Genomic DNA, 21,183 nt, shown 5'->3' with positions numbered 1-21,183 from the left:
TATGATCTTACTGATAGTATTTCTCTGGGTCATGGTTTTGTGTGCAAAGCAAGTTACTCTCATCTCTCACTACTACTACACTGCATCCTGCTTTAGATAGATTTTCCAAGGTATTTGCTAAATTGTCATTGTAGTACTGTGGTGAGGCAGAGTTATACTACAGCTTCAGGACAGCTACATCTGTGTTTTGATGAGGAAGGGGAGGAGGATGCTGTGAGATGTAGGGTAAGTGTTCAGAAAGGAGTTGTGGAAAATTGATCTAAAAACCTGCCTTGCTCCCTTTGTGTCTCTACAGTCCTGCCACTGGGATGTGTTACCTGTGCTACTCCTGCCCCTTGGGCAGGGCATAGGCAGCAGCTTGTGCAACCCTGTAAACCTTTCCCTGGGTGGGTGCTGTCCTCTATTTTAAGCTATAATGGGAGCATAAGTATAGAGTAGTAACTGCAAGCAGGGTAATCGCTGAGGTTTTATTTCAGAATACTACTTTGAAAGATTATGTCTAGTACAAAAGTTTCTTCAACCAGAATGAATTGGTACAGTATAACTTCATGCTCAAGTGGCCTATTAAACTTTTAAAATATTTTTCAGGTGTTTCTCAAATTCTGTGTTGAGAAGTATGTGCTGTATGGCTGTTACTGCACTCAAATAGCCTTATCATTATTGCTCTCCCTCCCCTGTCCTCTTTAAAGGCATTATCAAGTGGATGCTTTTAAAGTTATTTCCTTGTGTGTGCAACATTAGTAACTCAAATAGTTTCATCCTCCATTTGGCAAATGTCTGCCTGCAGTGCTTTTAAAGGCACCGTCTTAATTTCAATCTGATCTTTGAATAACTGTGTATCCACCAAAACATCTTTCTAGATTGCCAGCTCATGATATCAGTGCAAACTGAGTTTTATCTCTGTGTTAGAAATCGACAATAAAGTCCAAGAGGGAAACTAAACTTTTATCATTTTGGAGCTGAACTTTTGTCTCAAAGCCACATCAAGTGACCCCTAAATTGCATAATAAGGTTTCTGAGGACATACCTCATGCCTGGTAGCATTATGGTAAGTTGCAGAGCTTTGCATAACAACACAGAAGTTGTTTCACAGATCACAAGTGTGCTGGAAATAAGCTGCTCTGTAATCTCTGGGCTACTTTGCAGTAAGTTGAAAGAGCACCTCAAGCTGTGCCCTTCTTTTTAACTTCTTTCCACGATTTTTATTAGAGTAGAATGTTGACGCACAGATAAGTTGTGGTTCAGTTCTGGAATTAAGAGGCATGAAACGTGAGGCACAGCTCATCAGCAGTTTGTTGGTTTTGTATCTGAGGAGGGCACGGAGTGAAAGAAGGGCTGATGGTGTTGGTGATTCTGCAAGAGGTTAGCTGTTAACTCTGCTAGCCAAGCTCAGCATTTCACCAACCTGCTTCTTCACTTTAGCGTCTCACTGAACTGAAGAAACGCCCCAAGGAGTATCTTATGTGTTCATAGAATAGAGACAGACACACGTGTACTGTGCATATGGCCGTGCATGGGGAGGAAGTTACTATCTTCTGTTAAAATGAGTTTGATTAGCTTAAATGTTTTAAAAGTAGATGTTTGCTCTTCTGCCTTACATTCAGCTGCTCTAGGGAGGGCTCAGACAAATGGTTCTGTTGGCAGTGCTGAAGGAAACTGGCACAGAGGATGGTCATGCATTTTTATCAGCTCAGCTGGGTCTGGAAGACGGCATCTGCCTGAAATGAGCTGTAGCATTGAAAATATGTTGTTAGTTTTGAGGGTTTTGTGAATCGAACATTTAAGCTGCAGCTCTGGATCATGTTTTCCATATTGTCAATTTGTTTATTCTGACCTTCCAAGAGTTAAGAACCAATAAAGAAACTGATTCTGGGATCCTTAAATATGCGTGTTCTCAAATTGAATTAAAAGTTGCACTTCAACACAGATGTACTGTAAGTTTCTAGTTTGTTATGCAGAAGTTCCTGTCACCTCTTCTATAATATATATTTGTACTATTATTATACAGTTGTGAGAATACATAGATTTGGTAGGAAAAGAATAAGTATACAGTTTACCAGTGCACCTGTTATTTTTTTTCTTTGCAGTTTAATGAGGAGTTAAAGGATGCAGGCTTTGACAGTAATTTCAAAGAAACGTACTGAGCTTGATAGCTTGACCTAGTTTCCATATTAAAATGGAGTATTTCTCTTCTTCTGTGGAGCAACTTCAAAGTCCAGAACTAAGGAAGAAATCTGCTTTTTTCTTTTTTTCCTTTTTTTGTTTTTCCTTTTTTTTTCCCCCCTCTTCAAGTGCTGTGTTTGTATATAGCTTGTAAGCTTATCCGAACTAAGGTTTGAATAAACAGCCACTCCTAAGACAAACTGCAACTGCAAACTAATGAAGTATAAGCTAGGACAAATTTTACTTCTTTCAGTGCTGTGCTCTCCTAAAGTTAAAAAATCCCAGTTATTTCTCAAGCACTAATCTTGCATGCCATGTTTTGTTTTTAAAAGGATGCAAAGTTCCTGGTCTTACGTAGTTCTGTGTTGTGAGAGTTGATGTTTTAACTAAACCACTAGTAACAGAATTTTACTTTGTTTAAAGTTTTATATATATATATAAATCAAACTTTATACTATATACTATATATTATATAGATTTATTTATATAATATACATATATATATATTATATATAAAGCCTGTGCTATTATAGATATTAAATGTTTACACCCAGCCTGTTGCACTTGGATATTCAGACTGTGTTTATCTCCATCCATTTTCTGGCATATGATTGAAAAAGCTGTTGAAAGTAGCACGATGACACTCCTTAAGCAAATGGTAAATAGGGACTTCTTTTATGAGAAGCGATAGAATTTTCTCATACCAATAGAAGATAATACATCCCTTGGAAACAGACTAAATCCCTCTTTATTCAGCAAACCTTCTAGAGAAAAAAAAAAAAAGACAGGACCTGGCCATGCTTGGGGTCTCTCTGCCTCCAGCACAGGGTGTGCTCTGCAAGCACTTGTGGGCCTGGCTGATTGCTGTGACTTCACGTAAGACAGGAGGAATATGAAACAGTGCAAGTGAGGCTGCAAGCTGGTAAGAAGCTGCTGCTGTTACAGCTTGGATATGCAGCTGCAGCTCTTGGTTACACAAGTTTACTCTTTGAGGGCCATAATCTACTTCAAGCGCTCTAGAAATTCTTTCTGAAATTTTCACAAATAGGATTTTCACTTAATGCCCCTCTTTGCAAAACCCAGGCTCAGGAGAATTATTTTTGGGTCACCTTGGTGCCTGAAAGGAGGTACTCACAGGCCAGTCTGAGTATAAAATCAAGGCGTTTTCCTGTAGGTTTTCATTCAAGTGAAGCAATGCAGTATTTGAGAACTGGACGTGGCTTTGTCTTTAAGTATTCGTTAACATATAGGTTAATCTGAAAAACAAAAAATACCTGTAGATCTCAGATACTTTACTTTAAAACCACTCTTTCTCTTCATTGCTCGTCCCCCGTCGCCCTGTCAGAAGATACTTCTTCATGACTGCCTGTCCCACCTGTCACTGTGTAAGCGGTAAAGCAGAGATGCAATGGGGCATGGCTTTGGATGTATCCTACCTGCAGTACAATACAGACAGTTGTGACTGGCAGTATCTCCTTGTGACTGTGATCTGTTTTTCAGGACAGTGTCCACATTCCATGCCTTGGTGGTTGGTGGATTTTGTCTGTATATTTTGTTGTACGATGAAGCTGTTAATGCTGACCATCTCTGGTAAGATGCCTTACTTACATGTTGTGTTTACAGTCAAATGACATAATAGAGCATGGAAAAAATATCCTGCAGTGTACTAATTAGTGTAGTAAATGTTTTATTTCCCCTTAAAATATACAGTTTGATGTATTTACTTTTGTTCGTACTACTTTACAACTCCAGATTATTTTGTCAGTGCTAATGCCCTCAGTGTATTGTCTCTGTGAAGTGGGATAGATACCATGCAGCCAATTGGTTTGTAATTGCATATACTAATCTGTAAGACTGAGAGTCTAACTCAATTGGCAAGACTGAAACTATGCTACTTAGTACAATTATTTTTAAATGAAACTGAAATGCTCTTCCAAGTCATTGGGGAAGGGAGGGGGGGGAAGTGGGGCCTGCTATCTATATAAAATACATATGTAAAAGGTGAGAAGTTAGGATGTTATACTGTAGCCTCCCAGAAGGCTTCTACCAAGAAGTATGAAGGAGTTTTAAGGGATTTTATCTTTATAGGGAATAGAATTTTTTAATCAATAGATTTCAAATGTTTTCTCTATTTATCAAATATTTCATCTTAAGCTTCCTTTTTTATTTTTATTTTTTTTTATGTCTAGATCTATTGAGTTATATTGTTTTGTTTCAGGCTTACTTTTGTGGGGCAGGACATGTCTCTTGCTTTGCTTAATTGGTATTTTGACATTTCATTCATTACCTTCTGGAACTCTCCCTCTGGAAGAGGCCATGTTAGTCCTGAAGAGTAATTAACTACTACAAGTTTCATTTCATATCTCTGCTATTTTTAACTTTGTTGTAGGTCTATAGTATGATTCAGTTTAAACTCGTGTAAATTTAACATATGATTCTTACTTTGCTCTTTTGGTACTGTAAACTAATGACGGTATGGTATGGACTAGACAAGATTGGGTGCTTAAATGAATTCTGATGGTATCTCTGCCACTGATTTCTTATGTAGCTTTCTTAAACGTAACACTGATTCATAATGCAAATATGAACAACGCTGGCCTCTTACTTTCGTAGTGATACATGATTAATTTGTTGCTTTGACTTTTCTTCATTGTTTTCTGGTATCTTTGGAGTGACTATATACAATCTCCAGTATCTTACGAGATTGTTAACTTTGTTTAAAAGCAGTAGGTTATTATAACATGATCTCTGTATGGATTGTGGTAAGCTTTATCATATACAAGCTTTTATCTCGGTTTGCTTGAGTAGACCTTCTTCTAAACAGTACAAAAGAAGTCATGAGTGATAGAAATAAGTATCACTTGCTGATGAATTGTCTGCATGCTTACTAAATTATCCTGGTGTATAAAAAATCAAATTAAATAGAAAACTAAGTTTTCAAAAATTATCTTTAATTCTTAATAAATTTAAGAAAGGCTGTGAGATATTTTTGTGTACTGCTTTGAAAACTTAACCTCGTTTATGGAGCCTTAGCATCCTATACGATGTAAAAAATACCACAGGACAAAATCAATTTTTTTGGGAGGGAAATTATTATGTATTTCTACTATTGCTTCTAAATATTTCTTCTGTTTGGATACACTGATAATGACGATTATAATGAATTAAAACTTTGTGTTGTGCTTCTTCTGTCAGAAACTACCAGTGAAGCCAGAATCACAGGTCAGTTTCCTCAGAAATTGCAGGTGTATATTTTCTTCTAAGGCTGACTTTCATGTTACTCTTTAAAAGGAGATAGCTAGCATTTGTCTCTGCATTTTTCCATATGTTGTGCTGATTCCCTCCCTGTGATGACTGAAGCCCTCACTGACCGTACAGAGCTTTAATCAATTTTCAGTCTGCTTTATGACCTAGATGTACTTTAAATTTTAATCTGTCATTTTTCCATTGATTCATAGTTGAATTCACATAGTTTTGAATTTAACTGGATATGGCTGAAGAGGAAAAAGCAAATTCTAAGGATCTGCTATAAGGCTGTTCTGTCATGGAAATCAAATGCCCTTTTGAAATGAAATGTAGTCATAAGCTGTGGACCTCATATCTTCTGCAGATATGAAAGATGCATGAGTCTTTCATTAGGATTGTTTTACAAACAGTGAAGAAGCACTTGAGTCTAGTTTCAACAGTTTGTGTGTGCCCAGAAATCCTTAATGCTGCTTTTACTCAAGTAGTCTGAAAGCATTACACTGGTGCTCCAAATTTAGACCACTCACTCTTGCCTTCTGTTTATTACCACAATCTTTGTATAGCCATTGACTGTATGATCATGTCCATTTATCCTCTGCAGGATTTGTATCTTTTATATTAGTAATGGAAAGCCATAGGTTCCAGTCTTCAACGTATATCAGCCTTACTTCTGGGCTCATGCAAGGCTTAAATGCATAGTGATGACAATACAGGTAGCTCTCAAAGGGGATCAGCACTCCTACTAAGGCATTGGGTGCAATGGAGAGAGGATGTGGTGTTGCTATCAAGTAGTGCCTGAAACTACGTGCAGTAAATCCTAACAAAAGATGATGAAGACTGGACCATGTGTATGCCACAGAGGCTCATCAGCCTGGTGTTTTTACACCTTTTATGATGGTCTAGGATTTCCCCTAACACTTGCCATATTTTCTATATGTTAAGAGAATAGCTAACTAGCATAAATAATGTAGAAATTGTTTCTGAGGTGATGAGAATAACATAGTAGAAAATGTGTAGGTGGTAGAGATTAGATAAGGAGAGGGAGAAGGTGTGAAGCTGCGACTTCATTCACGTATTTACAAGAGGTCAGGTTTCTTCGTACCACTCTCCACTTTGCAGTCATCAACCTTTTTTAAGTTAAAGTGTTTTTATCTAGTGGACTGTACCTGAAAAATATCTACAAAAAAAGTTTGAAGAAAGTTGACTGGGCATCCTTGTGTTTTATCTCCCTGTGTGTGTTCCTGTAACTCATTTGCTGCACATACCTCCCAAGCAGTCGTAAAGGAGACCTCTTCTGCTTGTTCAGGTCACTCCCTGTTTGTCATTCCTGACACTTGCCTGCGTCAAAACTGTGCTGCAAACACCAGGACTCATAAACTTGACAACACTTCCCATTCAAGCCGATAGATGAGGAAATCCAGAACATTTTAGACTGAATTCTTTATTTTCTGTTAACTGAGATTAATTTGGGATTGTGATGGACTTTTTTATTATTTAAAAAAAATATATATCTTTGGGCAGAGGAAAGGAGAATTGCTTACTTAATTCCTCAAGGTAGAAATGCACAGACAGCAATGGAAGTAAGAACAAATAGTAGATACTTGCTGTAATGTGAATGCTTCTTCTCGAGCGGTGTTCACAAGTCTTGTGATTTTGAACATGCTGGAGGGACTTCATTTTTTTATTTGCTATTAAGAGCTTTGCTGAATCTTTGGCACCAAAAGTGAAGGCACAGATGTGAAACTGCTCTGAAAAACATTTTTGCTGAAAGGTTCTTTGACTTCAAAGAACAGGCAAATAATTCCTTTCGTGTCTCCTCCTATTCTGTATTCATATAAGCATTCGTCCTCTCACAAATATGAAAGGCACTAGCTGAGAGAGATATTTTTGTCATCTGTCACAAAGTTTTAATACTGGCAGAAAGAAAAAATGGAGATGAAGACTGTCAGTCAGAGTGCTGTGATGCTGCCTGGGCTGTTTGCTTCTATTTGCTGTTGTGAGAGAAGCTGGCCCAGGGCAATTGCTGGTTGCAGTTCTGGTGTGTAGCCAGGGGCAGGTCAGGGACAGTTAGCAGATGTCTTATATCTGCCTGGAAAGGAATCCATTTCTCTAACTTTGATCTGTGGCCAAATCTCACGATGTTTGTCCCAACAGTAAGACATTAAGTAACCTCATGGACATGATGATGTTTGATATGTGTATGTCCTCTGCAAATTACCTTGTTTTAAAGGTTTAACTGTGCATTTTTGGTATGTTTACAGGGGTGACCCTTCAATTGTGAAACTGAATATTGCTATTACCACAGGCTACCTCATTTCTGGTAATTATGCAACATCATTTTTATAACGTGCTCAACCTGCTTATTTATACTGAGTCACTATCCTATCTTTTTACATTTATCTTGAGACACTGTTCTGGAGATGTGATGTGTACAAGAATTTTAAAAGCCACAGCAGAGCTGTATTGTAATGGAGTTGTGGGGTTGTGGTGAAATTGCAGGATGTGAAAGATGGGAATGGTGTCTCCCCAGGCAGTAAGGGAATGCCATGGCGTGGCTTTGTGATGGTTTGGTACCCAACCACCAATTCCAGTTCAGATTGTACTTTAGCCACTTCAGAAGGTGTGGAAGTGGCTTACTTCAGAGCACCAGAAACTCAGTATATAACCCTCAATACAAGTTGAGGCATTGGATCTCACTTGCCCACCTTCTAATCTCACTTCAAAGCAAAATTAAATCATATATAAAACTTGAAAATTTAGAATTATTTTTTAATACATTATTAACATTTAAATATATTGATGTTCTGAATTGTTGACTTTTAACTAAAATTGGCATGGGAATTTTGCAAAAAAACCTATTTGGAACTTTTATTTTGTGTGGGGAATTGCTGACTTGCCAAAATGAAAGCTCTTAAGCTTGGACTATTTTCTGGGAAAACTTCCCCTGTTTGAATGGAGTCTTTCACCAGAGACTATGCTGTACACTGAATTGTCTCTTGCAGTTGATTTCTCACTAATGGGATTGGTGATCAGCACATGCGGTTCAAGTCTCTGGTTTGTCTGTAAGAGGAACTTCATCTTCCATGTTTAAATTCATTGGTATCTACTTCTAAATATTTACGCATTAGGCTTTCATTATGAATTAATGAATCTTGGCCTGAACTTGGCCACTCATTCTCCTCCTTATGTAGTTAATGTTTAATTATTAATATGTAGTGGAGCAGCTATATCAGATAATACAGAGCCCTGCCTGAGGACAGCTCATATAAAGAGATCAAGGCACTCACTGCAGATAGGAAAAGCATAATGGTAAGGTCTTTGATTCTGAAACTTGATCACTAGTATTCCATTCAAAGTACCAAGTATTCATTTATTTGGAGAAAGAAGAGGCAGAAATTGCTTATTCCAGTATAGAACAGAAAATTTTCTGAAATCTCAGACAATCACAGGACAAGAAGAACTTTTCTGTCAAAGCTTTCTTTACAGCAGTAACTCAAGTACACTACATTGCTTTTGCAGTAGTTGGGAAGGTCTGATTAAATAAAGTGACTATGCTTCTCATTCCAAGTGTTTCTTGCACAGGGTTAATGGTTCCCTGTTTGCAAGTATAAAGTTCTGACTCACTAGTTCTCCATAGTAGATTCTTGCTTTTATTGTAAGCCTTTGTACATTGGCTATATATTTCCTTTCCCTTCCCACTCCTCTTTTTTTGGTCACTTGTTTCAAATTTGTGGATTTGTAAGTGTGAGGTTTTCACATCAGATTCTGGATCCACCGTTTCCTTCCAGAATACTTCAGCTAAAGGCACTGTCCCCATATTTCTGTTGATTTGGAAGATAATTTATGGCAGCTGTTGGAATAATGCGTGCTTAATATATTGTCAGAACTTTTACTGGAAAAAAATCTTTAGGATAAAGTGTGTTTCTACTGGTAGTGTGCACTGGCATTCATACCTCTAAAAACTAAGAGGAATGCTATTCTCAGGTAAATGGTAGTAGACTAACCAGCTTTTTAACGTTATTTATTTTCTCTCGTAGATTTGTTGCTTATTATTTGCTACTGGAAGGCAATTGGTGACAAGTTTTTTGTAATACATCACTTGGCAGCTCTGTATGCTTATTATTTTGTACTGGTGAGTGCTGTATTCTTTAGTAATGTAACAAGCAGATGAGAATGGAGACAATGCTTTTATGAATCTCATTTCCTTAATGTTAAAAATGTTATTTGCTGGTTGGTATGTTAAATTCATGACAGGCATACTTATGTCTTCAATAAAGAGGTCACAAAATCAGAGTATGAAAACTTAATTGGAAAACCAGGAGAAGATGGTTCAAATGTTTTGCTTGTCACTGTATTTTTAAGATCATTGGTCAGTGATGTTTCATTCTGGGCAGCTGGATGTGGTTCTTCTGTAGATTGTTCTTTTTATTTAAATGCAGCAACAAAAACAAACAAAAAAACAGAAACATTTTGTTTTTGTACACGCTTGTGTCACCCAAACATGAACGCTTTATTATTATGGTAGGTAGGATTATGAAATGTATTTCATTTTTGGTTATTAAGCAGCTGGCATACAGCACATGTTAATATGTAACATAAGTATACTAATCTGAGAAATGAACAATCATATGAAGTTCCCAATTGCAGATGATAAATAAAGTAACTATATCCACTGTTTAGCTTAGACTAACTTTAAGCTTTGTTATAACTGAGATTTCTCAGTAAGTGTATGGTTTTGTTTGTTTGTTTTGTTTTATGAAGGTTGATGCTGACCCTCTGAGACTTTTTCTAAGATTGCTTTGGTGGGGAAGCAGTTGCTGATTAACTGTATATATCTTTCAATATCTGTGGCATATGTACATGCATTGATGATAAAAGGGGAAGAAAAGGATAGTCTTCCAGGGTGAAGACTAACTAAATTACTCTTTGCTGCTGATTTACTGCTGGAATTGCTAAGATGCCTTTGTGATTTGGTAGAAAACCTGCTGACCTCCAGAGTAATGCGGCTAAATCTCTTCTGAAAAGCTCATTCAGTAAATAAAGAAATCCTATAAAATACAATTTACTTAACTTACCATGTCTCTTTCACTAGCTAGTTCATGAATCCCAGGCTTAACATATTAAAAAAATGTGTTGAGATGTCAGATTACTGCCAGATTTAAACCATCTAAAGGGAATGAAGTACACTGACAAGTAAATACTCTGTTTCGGGTTGAAGGTAATTAAATCTACTAATATTGTCATGGATGAAACTGAATTAGAACTGGATATTAGAGAAATGAAAATATCACTACTGAGACTAATCCCCAATGCAGAAAAATCAGTAGTTATTTCTGGAGTAAATCATATAGCGTGAACTTTAAGCTCAATTTATTATTTGGGTCCTACTCTCCCACTGGATGTGTATGTCTGTGCCATGGGTTGTTCAGGAATAAGGCTGAATTTTCTTTATCTCTACACCTGCCAACTGCTGCTTGCCCAGTCCTGGTGGAGTGGGATACTATTTCCAGCACATAACACGACCAAAAGATAAGACAGAGAAGCCTGTGTACTTTGTCACTTAGAGGGAGGTGTTCAGTTACAATGTGTTTTGGTGGAAAAGTTCCATGCTGTTATCTGGATACCAACATGGGGAAGACAAAGTCTTCCAGCTTAGGGGATGTGGCAGGGACTGCAACACAACTGGTGGAAAGGATTTTCCTTTCAGAAGGCAGGAGAGAATTTCAAAGGCTTTGTGTGCCCTTTCTGCTGCCAAATAAGAGCCAATAATTCATCCTGATGTAGGTAAGTTGCATTCTTAAAACAATTCAGGGACATTCTTCGCCTCACTGATTTTGTTTAAGTTTGTTTAAACATGAGAAATCCAGAATATTTACAATCCTCTTAGACAGTAGCAGTACCATCATAGTTATATCCTACCAATTCTTGTGCCAGTCTCCTCTAGCTGGCTTTCCATTTCCTCTTATTCCTGCATCTTTTAAAGATTTATTTAAAAACAAAAAAGTTAACAAAAGCTACTGAATCATGGTATTTAATGGACAACAGCATCTTCTGTGGAAAACTTCATTTTGAAATTTTATGGAAGGTTGCCACAGCTAAGAAACTTGTGTACTGACAATTTTAATCAGGCATTTGGGTCACTGTATCATTCTGTGTACACTTGAAGACTTCAATCAAGGTTAATCTGCTAGATTGTTGATCTCTGTGTCTGCTTTGTCTTTGTCCAACCAGAGCAAAGGTCTGCTGGCTTATTTTGGGAACTTCCGTCTGCTTGCAGAATTCTCCACTCCTTTTGTCAATCAGAGGTAAGTAGCTGTGGAGTTTTTACACAATTCTTTACATTTTTATCTATATTATCCAGGAAGGATGTTGTCACTGAATAGCTGCTAAAAGGGAATTTTCATTTATTTAGAGTTTACTATCTGGAAATCTATTTTGCTATGAAAACATTTAGCTGCTGTTGCTGAGTTCCTTTTTAAAGCAGACCAACTTTTGTATGAAATGCCAGATTTTCATACTTCAGTTATAAAAATAGTTCTGGATTCTGAGCTCTTAAGTTAGAAGAGTAGTAAAGCATCTAAATGCAGCTGTGATAGTTAAGCTTTACACTTGCGATCAGAGAAGAAAGTGGCAGGAGGCTCCTTAGCAGACTTCAGTGACAGTGGAAGACTGCTGTGGCTTCTGGTTGTAGCATCACACTCAAGCTGCTGCTGTGAGAATCAGGGAAGGCATGATAGTGCCAAGGAGAGCAGTCCCTGGAATTTCCCAGAACTCTGGGCTGGGTGCCCTCTACTCGCTCTGCAGCTGCTGTGACCCAGCTGTGGACACTGACCTGCCCCAGGACTTCACCTCGAGAGTGGGACTTCGGTATAGCATGGAGCTGCTGTCATCTCCTCCTCCTCTTCCTCCTCCTTCACGTTTTTCTTTTGTTTGTGGTGTAGGATCAGATCTCACAGTACACTGCATACCCATTCCCATCCTTTTTGGGGTGTTTCTACTTTACTGATCATTCTTGTGTAATGTCTATTTTCCTTTCCAGGTGTCAGATACAGAAAGGGTGAGGGTGATAAGAAAAAGGGTCTGTAAGTCTTCAAACAAGATGTCTGAGTATTACCTATTACTAGATTGTGATTGTCAACTCTGAAAGAGTTTTTGAGACTATAGCGTTCCTCACATTTCTAAGAATATAAAAAACAAAAAGGAAGGATTGTGCTGAGGACCCTCCTGAATGTTGGCAAATTCAACTTAGAGGAGGGCAGGTAACGGAGCTGTGCAGGGCTATTTCCATTTGTCTAAGGGAAGTCAAGTAGGCTGTTGTGGTCTAACTCAGGCTATGCTCTGCTTGCACAGAGAAACCAAGGAGTGAAGAAATACTTCTTCAAGCTTATTTTACATGAGAGTAAGAAAGTGGGAGGTAGTGTATTCTGAAGGTGGTATTATATTCTAGATTTCTCTATTGGTGCTCATGTCCCAGTCATTGCTCTCATAACTGACTTTTATCAAGATAGGATTTCATATTGGAAATGGATGCTTACCTTTCAAATTTATTATATTATATTTTAAATGCCTATGGTGAGACTGTGTCCTTGAAAACCCACATCTACTGCTTTCTGAGAAAAAGAGAAGTCTCTGTGGAGACAATAAAGTCCTTCGCACTGAGAGATGTCATCTCATTAGTGCATGTTTTTTTTCCCATTACATTTGAAAAGAACCAGACACTTAAGGCAGCAAGTGGTGGATAATGATAATGATTTACATTAAACCTCTTGTTTTCATTCTTAGTATTACCAAAAAAGAGCAGTATTAAAATATAAAATGATAGTCTAATCTCAGAACTGAAGTATTTTCTTTGTTTTGGTGTTATTAGGGGTATTTAATTGGAGGTTGTCCCCATGCCAAGCTTTAGATCTTTTTATGTTCATGTCAACATTTATGCAGTTAATTATAAACTGTGTTGGGTAAAATGTTAACAATCACTAGGATTTACTTACTCATAATTTTTGAATTTGCTGGGAGAGGAAAGTCTCTGAGCAGATGTCCAGTCACCCTTTTCTCCAGCAGTTCATTCATCCTGGCACATTGCTGTGGACTTCAGAAACTTTCTTTGATGTTACTTCTGGAATCTGCATTATATATATTGAGGAAAATACAGGCTGTCTCACCAAACATGCCAGGTCTCTATCAGCCCAGCATTTTGGTGGGAAGGTGTCCAGCTTCCTGATCAGGCTATTATCGGGAGAGCCTGGAGTTTGTATCAGCTGCATTCTGAACTGATTCCTGGTGTATTTCTGATCTGGATGTCTGGCAAGTCTTTTTAGTGTATCAGTAATTATGTAGGTTGCAATCTGCAGATAATTAAAGTTGACTTTATTTTTTACGAGTTTTTAACTTGTTATTTTGTTTAATAGCTTTACCCCCATACCTTTTTGAAAACAAATTGGTTATTCCACTTCCTCCTTCCCAATTGCTGTCATGAATACATTGATTCATGTTATTTTCCTGTCTTTTACCTGCCATTGTTGCTCAATTTTTCCTTGCATTTATGTATTATGTGTGAACGTGTCTCACTCCAATTATAGGAGGGAGAGAAGGTTTCTTTAATATATATGTGTACTCAACAGTGAGATTAAGACACCATGGATCAAATGTTAGCCTGGCCAGTTTATTACAAATCCTAGTTGTTTAGGGAGATGGGGAAGGGAAGGCAGGTGAAAAAGCAAGCAGTTTTTATAGAAAGCAAGAGAGATAGTCACTGCCATAGGTCCAGCATGGTTTGTAGTGCACCTGTTGATCCCAAAAGCTCGTCTGGTCACCATGGGGGATGGGAGAAAGACAGGAAGCTTTGCACAGTAGCAACAAGCAGGGCCCAGGAGGGGATTCTTTCCGAACAGGTTTTTTTTCCCTTAGAGAATTCTTCTGCCAAATGTTCCTTCTCTTTGGGAGTTTCTCTCCTCCAAAGGTTTCTTTTCTTTGGAAGTTCTCCAGACTCCTTAGTTTAGTGGGAACCTTTCATCTCCCGCTTTTCAGTTTCTTTTTTTAATTCTTTTCTCTCTGTTAGCATGACACACAGATAAGCCAGCGCGGAGTGGTGCCTCTGTTGCCATGCACAAGCATTATTGCCTTTTGCAGTGGTCAGCTTCTTCAAGCTGCACTCCTGGAAAAGACTGCTTGTCCTGCTTCTGCTTATCTTTACACTCAAAAGCAGAAGTACTGTGGCATGGTGACACCCACCACTCGCCCCCCAAGATCTATGAAATATTACACCTCTATTTTATTACAATGTTTGGATTGCTTTCAGGGGAGAAATATTTTTTAATTGTCTATTGATGCAAATTATAATAAAAAGCAATAAATTTGAATTTACCACCTTAAAAGTTACTTTAAATTATAGTGTAATGGTCATTGGCATACATAGTGGTCTTGAACTGACTTACAATTTGAACTGGGATTTTCTGCATGTTATTCTACATGTAATGTTCTTGATATCACACAGTGTTTAACTGGGGAAAAAAAAAAGAAGCCAAGCAGAAGAATTTGCAAGCTAAGCCAAGAAACTGTGCAATAACATAGAAATACAAGCAATAATTTAGAAATGCAAGGTAGAAGCAATTAAAAAATACATGCTTAATGAAGAGAAATAAGATCTTCGTCAATTAAGTGGGCTTAAGTATGCCTGCCATCTGTGAATACTTCTTTTGCAGGTGGTTTTTTGAAGTACTGGGATATCCCAAATCTTCAAAGGCTAACATGATCAATGGTGTGCTGATGACAGTTGTGTTCTTCGTGGTGAGGATTGCCGTCATGCCTATGTATTACAGCCGCGTATTTTCTTCGTTTGGAACTGAGGGTTTCCAGAGATTAGGATTTGCAGCCCAGAGCGCCTGGATTATCTCAAGTGTTGTCTTGGATGTTATGAACTTGATGTGGATGGTCAAAATTACGAAAGGTTGCTACAAAGTTATTTGTCTTGTTGGACAGGAGGAAGCCAAAACTCATAAAAATGGAAAATCTGACTAGAGATCATATGCATAAACAGAAATTTCTGCTATGAAAATTATTTGGGTTCACTGAACCAGTGCACATTCTGCCATGGAATGCTCTTCTTAAGGAAACAAGGTATTACCTCTGTACTGACCTTACTCTTTCCCTAGCCACACTGCCTGCGCACCCAGGGCCACGCTTTAAGGATCTTCTCCAATGAGGAATAGAAGCAAACGTTCACAGAAATGAATGCTACATGTTCTGAGCACTTAACAAACTACTGAAATGAGGAAGGAGCAGACTGGTTACTTGGCCGTTGTCCACCAGTGTGTTTGAAGTGTTTCACTCAGGTTTTTCAGATTAATGTGTTTTATAAATCTAGTGAATATTGATATCTCTCTTTTATAAAAACATAAACAAAACTCCCCAAACTCATGATATGGTGCAATTTTCCTGGCAAGTTTCTGTATTTTCTTCTAGGAATAACAATCAAGATTTCATTCTTGAGAACTTTTTAATTTTTGCAAGAGATACTAGAAGTCTAGCTCTGATTCTGTGAAGTCTTTTACTGCTTTTTGTTCTGCCTTGTATGAATGCAAACCATTTGGGGAAATTTGTGAAATAATTTTATCTAAAATGCTGTATTATAAGACCATACGAGATATCTTAAGAGTGGTTAAAATTCTCTGATTTTTACAGGAAGGATTCATTTCTGCTTTTTTTAGGTTACATGCAAGAGCACATCTACTAAATCAGCCGTGGAAATGAGTTCATAAGTTAGTATGGTAAATGATGTTAGGGAACAGCATAATTCTTACTGGAGTGCTTTTTTTCCTTTGCTGCTACTGCCTGTGAGAAGTATTGCAACTCTGCTCAGAGTTAACCATTGACTTTTGGGATATGAAGCTTACTTAGAAAAAGATAAAATTATTCTGTATATGTGCCATGGAACTTACAATGAGCCTTTTTTTTTTTTCCCACACAAGTGACCCATTAGGTATGATTGCTGATTTTTATTGTCACGTTTTCCTTGTTAATCACATCTGAGCTGTTGACTGAAGAACATTCTTGAATTAACAGTGCCAAACTTCTTTCAACTTATAACATACAGTGACAGCTCACATCTGTAGGCACAACATTTTATTTTCAGAACCACGTACTTGTCAATAGGCACCCTGTTCCTCCTTCTGCAGACTTAAAACTTGGAGGATGTTGGAGAGAAATCTTGCTGTTTAAGAGGAATGCTCTCAATCCAAATTGTATTATAACTGGAGGAAATTCTGTTTTTGTTTTTTTTTTTAATGATTTAAGAGCAGTATTTGTGTATAGTTTTGGTTTTGTTTTGCTTATTTTTAATCATATCTGAATTGAGGTTGATTAACTTCTGTTTGTTTCTAGATTTTTGTTTAATTATTATTTTTGAACATCGTGTTGTTAGTTATACCTTCTAACAAGGTGTGCTAAATGTACACGTTTTCACTCGGTACTTCAGTACACATATTAAGTATTGTAGCAGACTGTGTGTAAGAAATTTATTTTTAAACAAAGAGATAAATATTTATGGGATATTTTGTTTTCCTTTTCTCCTGTTCCCCTTAACAAAGCTGTGTGGAATCAGCCCTTACCTCTGCAGACCACAGTGTCAGTGCACCAACACTATGAAGCTTTTTGGCGAGAAACAGGGTTTGTTTCCCAGAAATCAGATGTCACTGAGCCCCAGAGAGAACCCCATGGACTGTAGTGCCTTATAGCCAAGGCAGCTGTGTTGAGTTCCCAGTTCCAGGGATGTCAGAGAGTATTGTTTGAGATGCACAATACTGGCTTTTATCTGCTTGGTTTCACTGGGCAGACGTTTTCCAGTATTGTTTCCAATCCTGCCCTCTTGAGGGAGATATCTAAGATTGCTTGTTCAGTTCTACAGTCACCTTCAAATTAAGTAAATTCAAACATTTTGGAGAATATGCTTGTAAGTAGAAGTATCCTTGTATTTTATTCAGGAAGTGCGATGAAAAACTGGTAAGGAAGATGAGTTGAAGCAGCTTTTAGGATGACAACCCATGAAAGCTTCTCAAAGTTCATCTCATCTTCACATTTATCTTTGACATCAGTATCGTTTTGTTTTGCTTTATTTTCAGTGTAGAGCATTCACTAAAGCAGTCAGTTTCCTTTACTTCTAGATAGATTTGTGCATCGTGGGGGGAAGTCGAGCTGTAATAAGGTTGTTTTATAAGTAGATTGGAAATGGAAAAACAAGCCTGCAGAGTACATATCGGGCAACAACCCAAAATAGAAGGGCATTGAGATAATTATTTAGAAGATGCAATGTTTTGGATTGCTGCATGAAATTAATGTAATTAAAACAACATTTTACAATGCTTTCAGTTTCATTTTTCTATTGTGATATTTCAGTGTATTACTGTTCAGACCTGATACATCTACCATGTGTGAGAAGGCAACTGTCTAAGGAAAAGCCATTATTAACACTTACATATTTAGCAAGAACTGTAGTCAGCAGTTTGCAAAATTGTATTGTAATGAATACATTAGGATAGAGCACTCTTACCTGCCACTACAAGCTTATAATACAGCAAATTAGATGGCCTTGGCACCTATTTTTTCAATTACACCTTCTTAATTTAAAAATGATGTTGAAATATTGACTTATTTTGCGTTGCAAGGTTGTCTCTTTGCTTTTTTTATGCAAGAAGTGCATGATTAGTGGGATTTTCATAAATGTTGTCTCCAGAATGTGATATTACTTTAATTGTAGCTTAAAACTTCTATTTTAACACTTGCATTGTAAAGCAGACAGTTGGTATATCACCAGGTGTCTTTGCCGTGGACTTATCGAATGGATGGAATTAGCTTAGTAAAAATGCTCAAAAATCACACATTTTTATATTCTCCAGTAGCACATTACATAAAATTAGTGTGGTGATCATGGGAGCATCAGTACGGCTGTATGTAAGTATGTCAGTTTCTCTTCTCCATGGTTTTACTTTTTCATCAGAAGATGAATAAATACCGCTCTCAGAGCTACTATAGGGGAATGGTAGGTCAAGTTTTGCTTTTATAATTGATTTGTGGAAGCAGTACTTGCAGAGGGGAAAAGTACTTCAAATCCTCATTTTCTTGGTGAGTGTTCCAGCGGATTTCAGTGAAGTCAAGAGTCTTACTGCTACAGAGATGTTTGATGGGTATCTGTACACATACTTAGTGATACGAATTTTATCTCTGAAACCTACTCTACCTCTATAAGTAAATGCTCTTTTGGGTGAGCTCAGCACTTTCTTAATTGCTTAAAAATAGAATCTACTGAATAATGAAAGATATTCTACGAGCAGGAAAAATGAGAGGAGCTGATTGATGTATATAAATTCTTATCAATTCCAAATTTTATGTCAAAGTTTATTAAAAATAAATTAATTACAATGTCTGGAAGATAATTGTTTCCATCTTTACATTAAAAATTATGGTGAAACATTATTCATACTGAAAAATGAATGTTAACCTCTGAGTAAAAGCTTACACAAGTGAGCAGATACATTCAAGCATGTTTAAAGAAGAGAGGTGGAGGAGATGCTGAGTACTGCTGCTGTGGCTGGGACAATGGTAGAATGACAAGCAGCAGAAAGATTATGTATTTCTGTATCTCTGTAACGGTACAATGTGAGACTAAAATTTCTTTTCAAGCTGTACAAAAAGGTTTCTAAGTTGTTGATTGCTGTATGAAGACAACTTGTGTATGTTCAAGTATATGTACATACAAGCTTTCTGTGAAAGGTCTTTTAGTAGAAAAGTTTGTAAAATTGTTTTGTAAAGCTTCCGCTGAGCCATTCAGGGGAAAATAAAGGGCTGACTGAAAATTACTCCAGCTTAAGGTCTACTACGGTGTTCACCATGGGGAAAGCCATGTAGAGAGGAACTAGAATTTTCAGATGAGCAATACAAATGTAGAAGGCTATGAGAAGTATGTGTAGCCCTCTTTCCTATTTATAATAGCCTTCCACAGAACTTCATTAACCAGTTGCAAGGAACTTCACAAGGCAGGACTTGTTCCTGATAGAGTGTCTCTACCCATGGAATGCATTTGACAGCTGGAGAAAGAACAGTACTTTGCTGCTGAGGTCCTGGCACCAGTCAAATGGAAAAAAAATTACTAATATTTACTAACTTTAACATTCATCCAAACCCTGGGTGAAATCTCTTTGCTGGACAGGTGAAGGTCATATGATTTTCGGAATGCAACTTGAAAAGTCTTTTTATGGAGGAAAGAAAGAATGATGTGCTGCTTGGGATGTTTAGAGCTCTGGGATTAAGCATCAAATCAATATTTTTAGGTGATAACACTTATGATTTTTTATCCATTTAAAATCTCTACTAGCTACCTCCTTCGGCATTCTTGCTCTATTTATAATAACCAAGCACTTTATAGCTCAGTAAAGAATGGAAGGTAGCTATGAAGAATAACTTGTATTGTTTGGTATGAGAAATATTTTGTCCAAATTCCTTCTGAGATCAGCTTCATGGTGTGGTGTCCTAAGAGGGCATCTGTTAACAATGTACATAAATTTTTAATCTGCTTGTAATATAAAGCAAATGTCTTTAAGAGAGTGGTTTATGAGGAGTTCAGCATGCCTCGGTATCAACCATATAATGATTCAGTGTGCTATTTATAACTTCTTAGTCATTGAAATTGAAAATATAAAAACAAATAAAATATTCTGTAGTGTATCTTTATTTTTAATCTGTGTGTGGGATGTCAAGAACTGTACTTGTCTTGTGGATGGCACATGCCTTTATGAGCCTATAAATACTTAAGTATATGAGAATCTGCACCCAAGTGGAACATGATGCATGGAAATTGTCTTCTAAGTTTAAAAATTTTGTTATTGAAAAAATTCTGATTGTTTAAATGCGGCATTTAAATATCATCATTAAGCTCCAATACAGAGCACAACACTTTGAATGCAATGCAGGAGATGCTGGTTTTGTTCATTGTAACACTATTCATGTTTGACAAGAGAAATCCATTATATGATAGGGAGAGGGAGGAAAAGGGCTAATCCTGAGCTCTGGTATAATTTGCACACTTAATACACATACATGCAAATATCCTGGATTTGTTTCTAGCATGCTTAAACCAAACAGTGTTTAATGTCTACAGATACCTATATGGGGAGAATGATTTAACATGTAAGCATAGTTATACTGATGCAAAAGCAAATTACAATCTGGTGGGAACAAGTGAGTTATAATTTAGGCATAAATAATAGTCTGTAATTTAAAAATGTTCATGTAATCTTCAAGAGAGACTCAACAAATATGGTATACCTGATCTGGATGCAGAGCAAGGGTGAAAACTGAACGTTCTTCCAGACTGATTTCTGGAAAACCATGACAATCTGGTTTGTGGAGTAAAGACTGAAACTGTCACAGAATGTTAGGATCATATTATTAAGTTCAAATAGTAATGTGGCCTGATTGTAGTAGCAATCCTTATCAATGCACAAGAACTTAAGAACGCAATATAATAATTCTGAAGATTGGTACAACAGTGAACAGGTGTAGTAAGGTGAATGGTTAAATACAATGCGTTTAAATTTTCCTTTTGCTATAAAATTGGAATTGTGTTTGCATTTCAGTATACTGTAGAGCATTTTTGTATTTGGTTTGAACAGTCTAGGGGCTTGCATTATATTGGCTGATTTTTTTCTTTGATATATGCAATAATGTCAATGAGCAATAAATTGCATGATGTATGCAAGGTATTGTTACTTCATAATAAACAAA

At 37.1% G+C, this 21,183-nt stretch overlaps 1 protein-coding gene across 3 annotated transcripts in view; it reads left to right on the top strand.

The window, feature by feature from the left end:
• The window catches only part of TLCD4 (TLC domain containing 4), a 42,054-nt gene extending 20,871 nt beyond the window's left edge, over nt 1-21,183 (top strand). For all 3 annotated transcript variants that reach the window (XM_090146322.1, XM_031614764.2, XM_090146321.1), the window contains 5 exons: nt 3,664-3,753; nt 7,671-7,729; nt 9,447-9,541; nt 11,641-11,714; nt 15,111-21,183. In XM_090146322.1, the coding sequence (XP_090002448.1) occupies nt 3,664-3,753; nt 7,671-7,729; nt 9,447-9,541; nt 11,641-11,714; nt 15,111-15,426 (634 nt within the window). In that variant the 3' untranslated portion in view covers nt 15,427-21,183. The remainder of the gene's footprint in view (nt 1-3,663; nt 3,754-7,670; nt 7,730-9,446; nt 9,542-11,640; nt 11,715-15,110) is intronic.

This window comes from Phasianus colchicus, chromosome 9 (assembly GCF_987193195.1).
Source record: "Phasianus colchicus chromosome 9, bPhaCol1.hap1.1, whole genome shotgun sequence".
Lineage (NCBI taxonomy): Eukaryota > Metazoa > Chordata > Aves > Galliformes > Phasianidae > Phasianus > Phasianus colchicus.
This window is presented reverse-complemented; position numbering and strand designations above follow the sequence as displayed.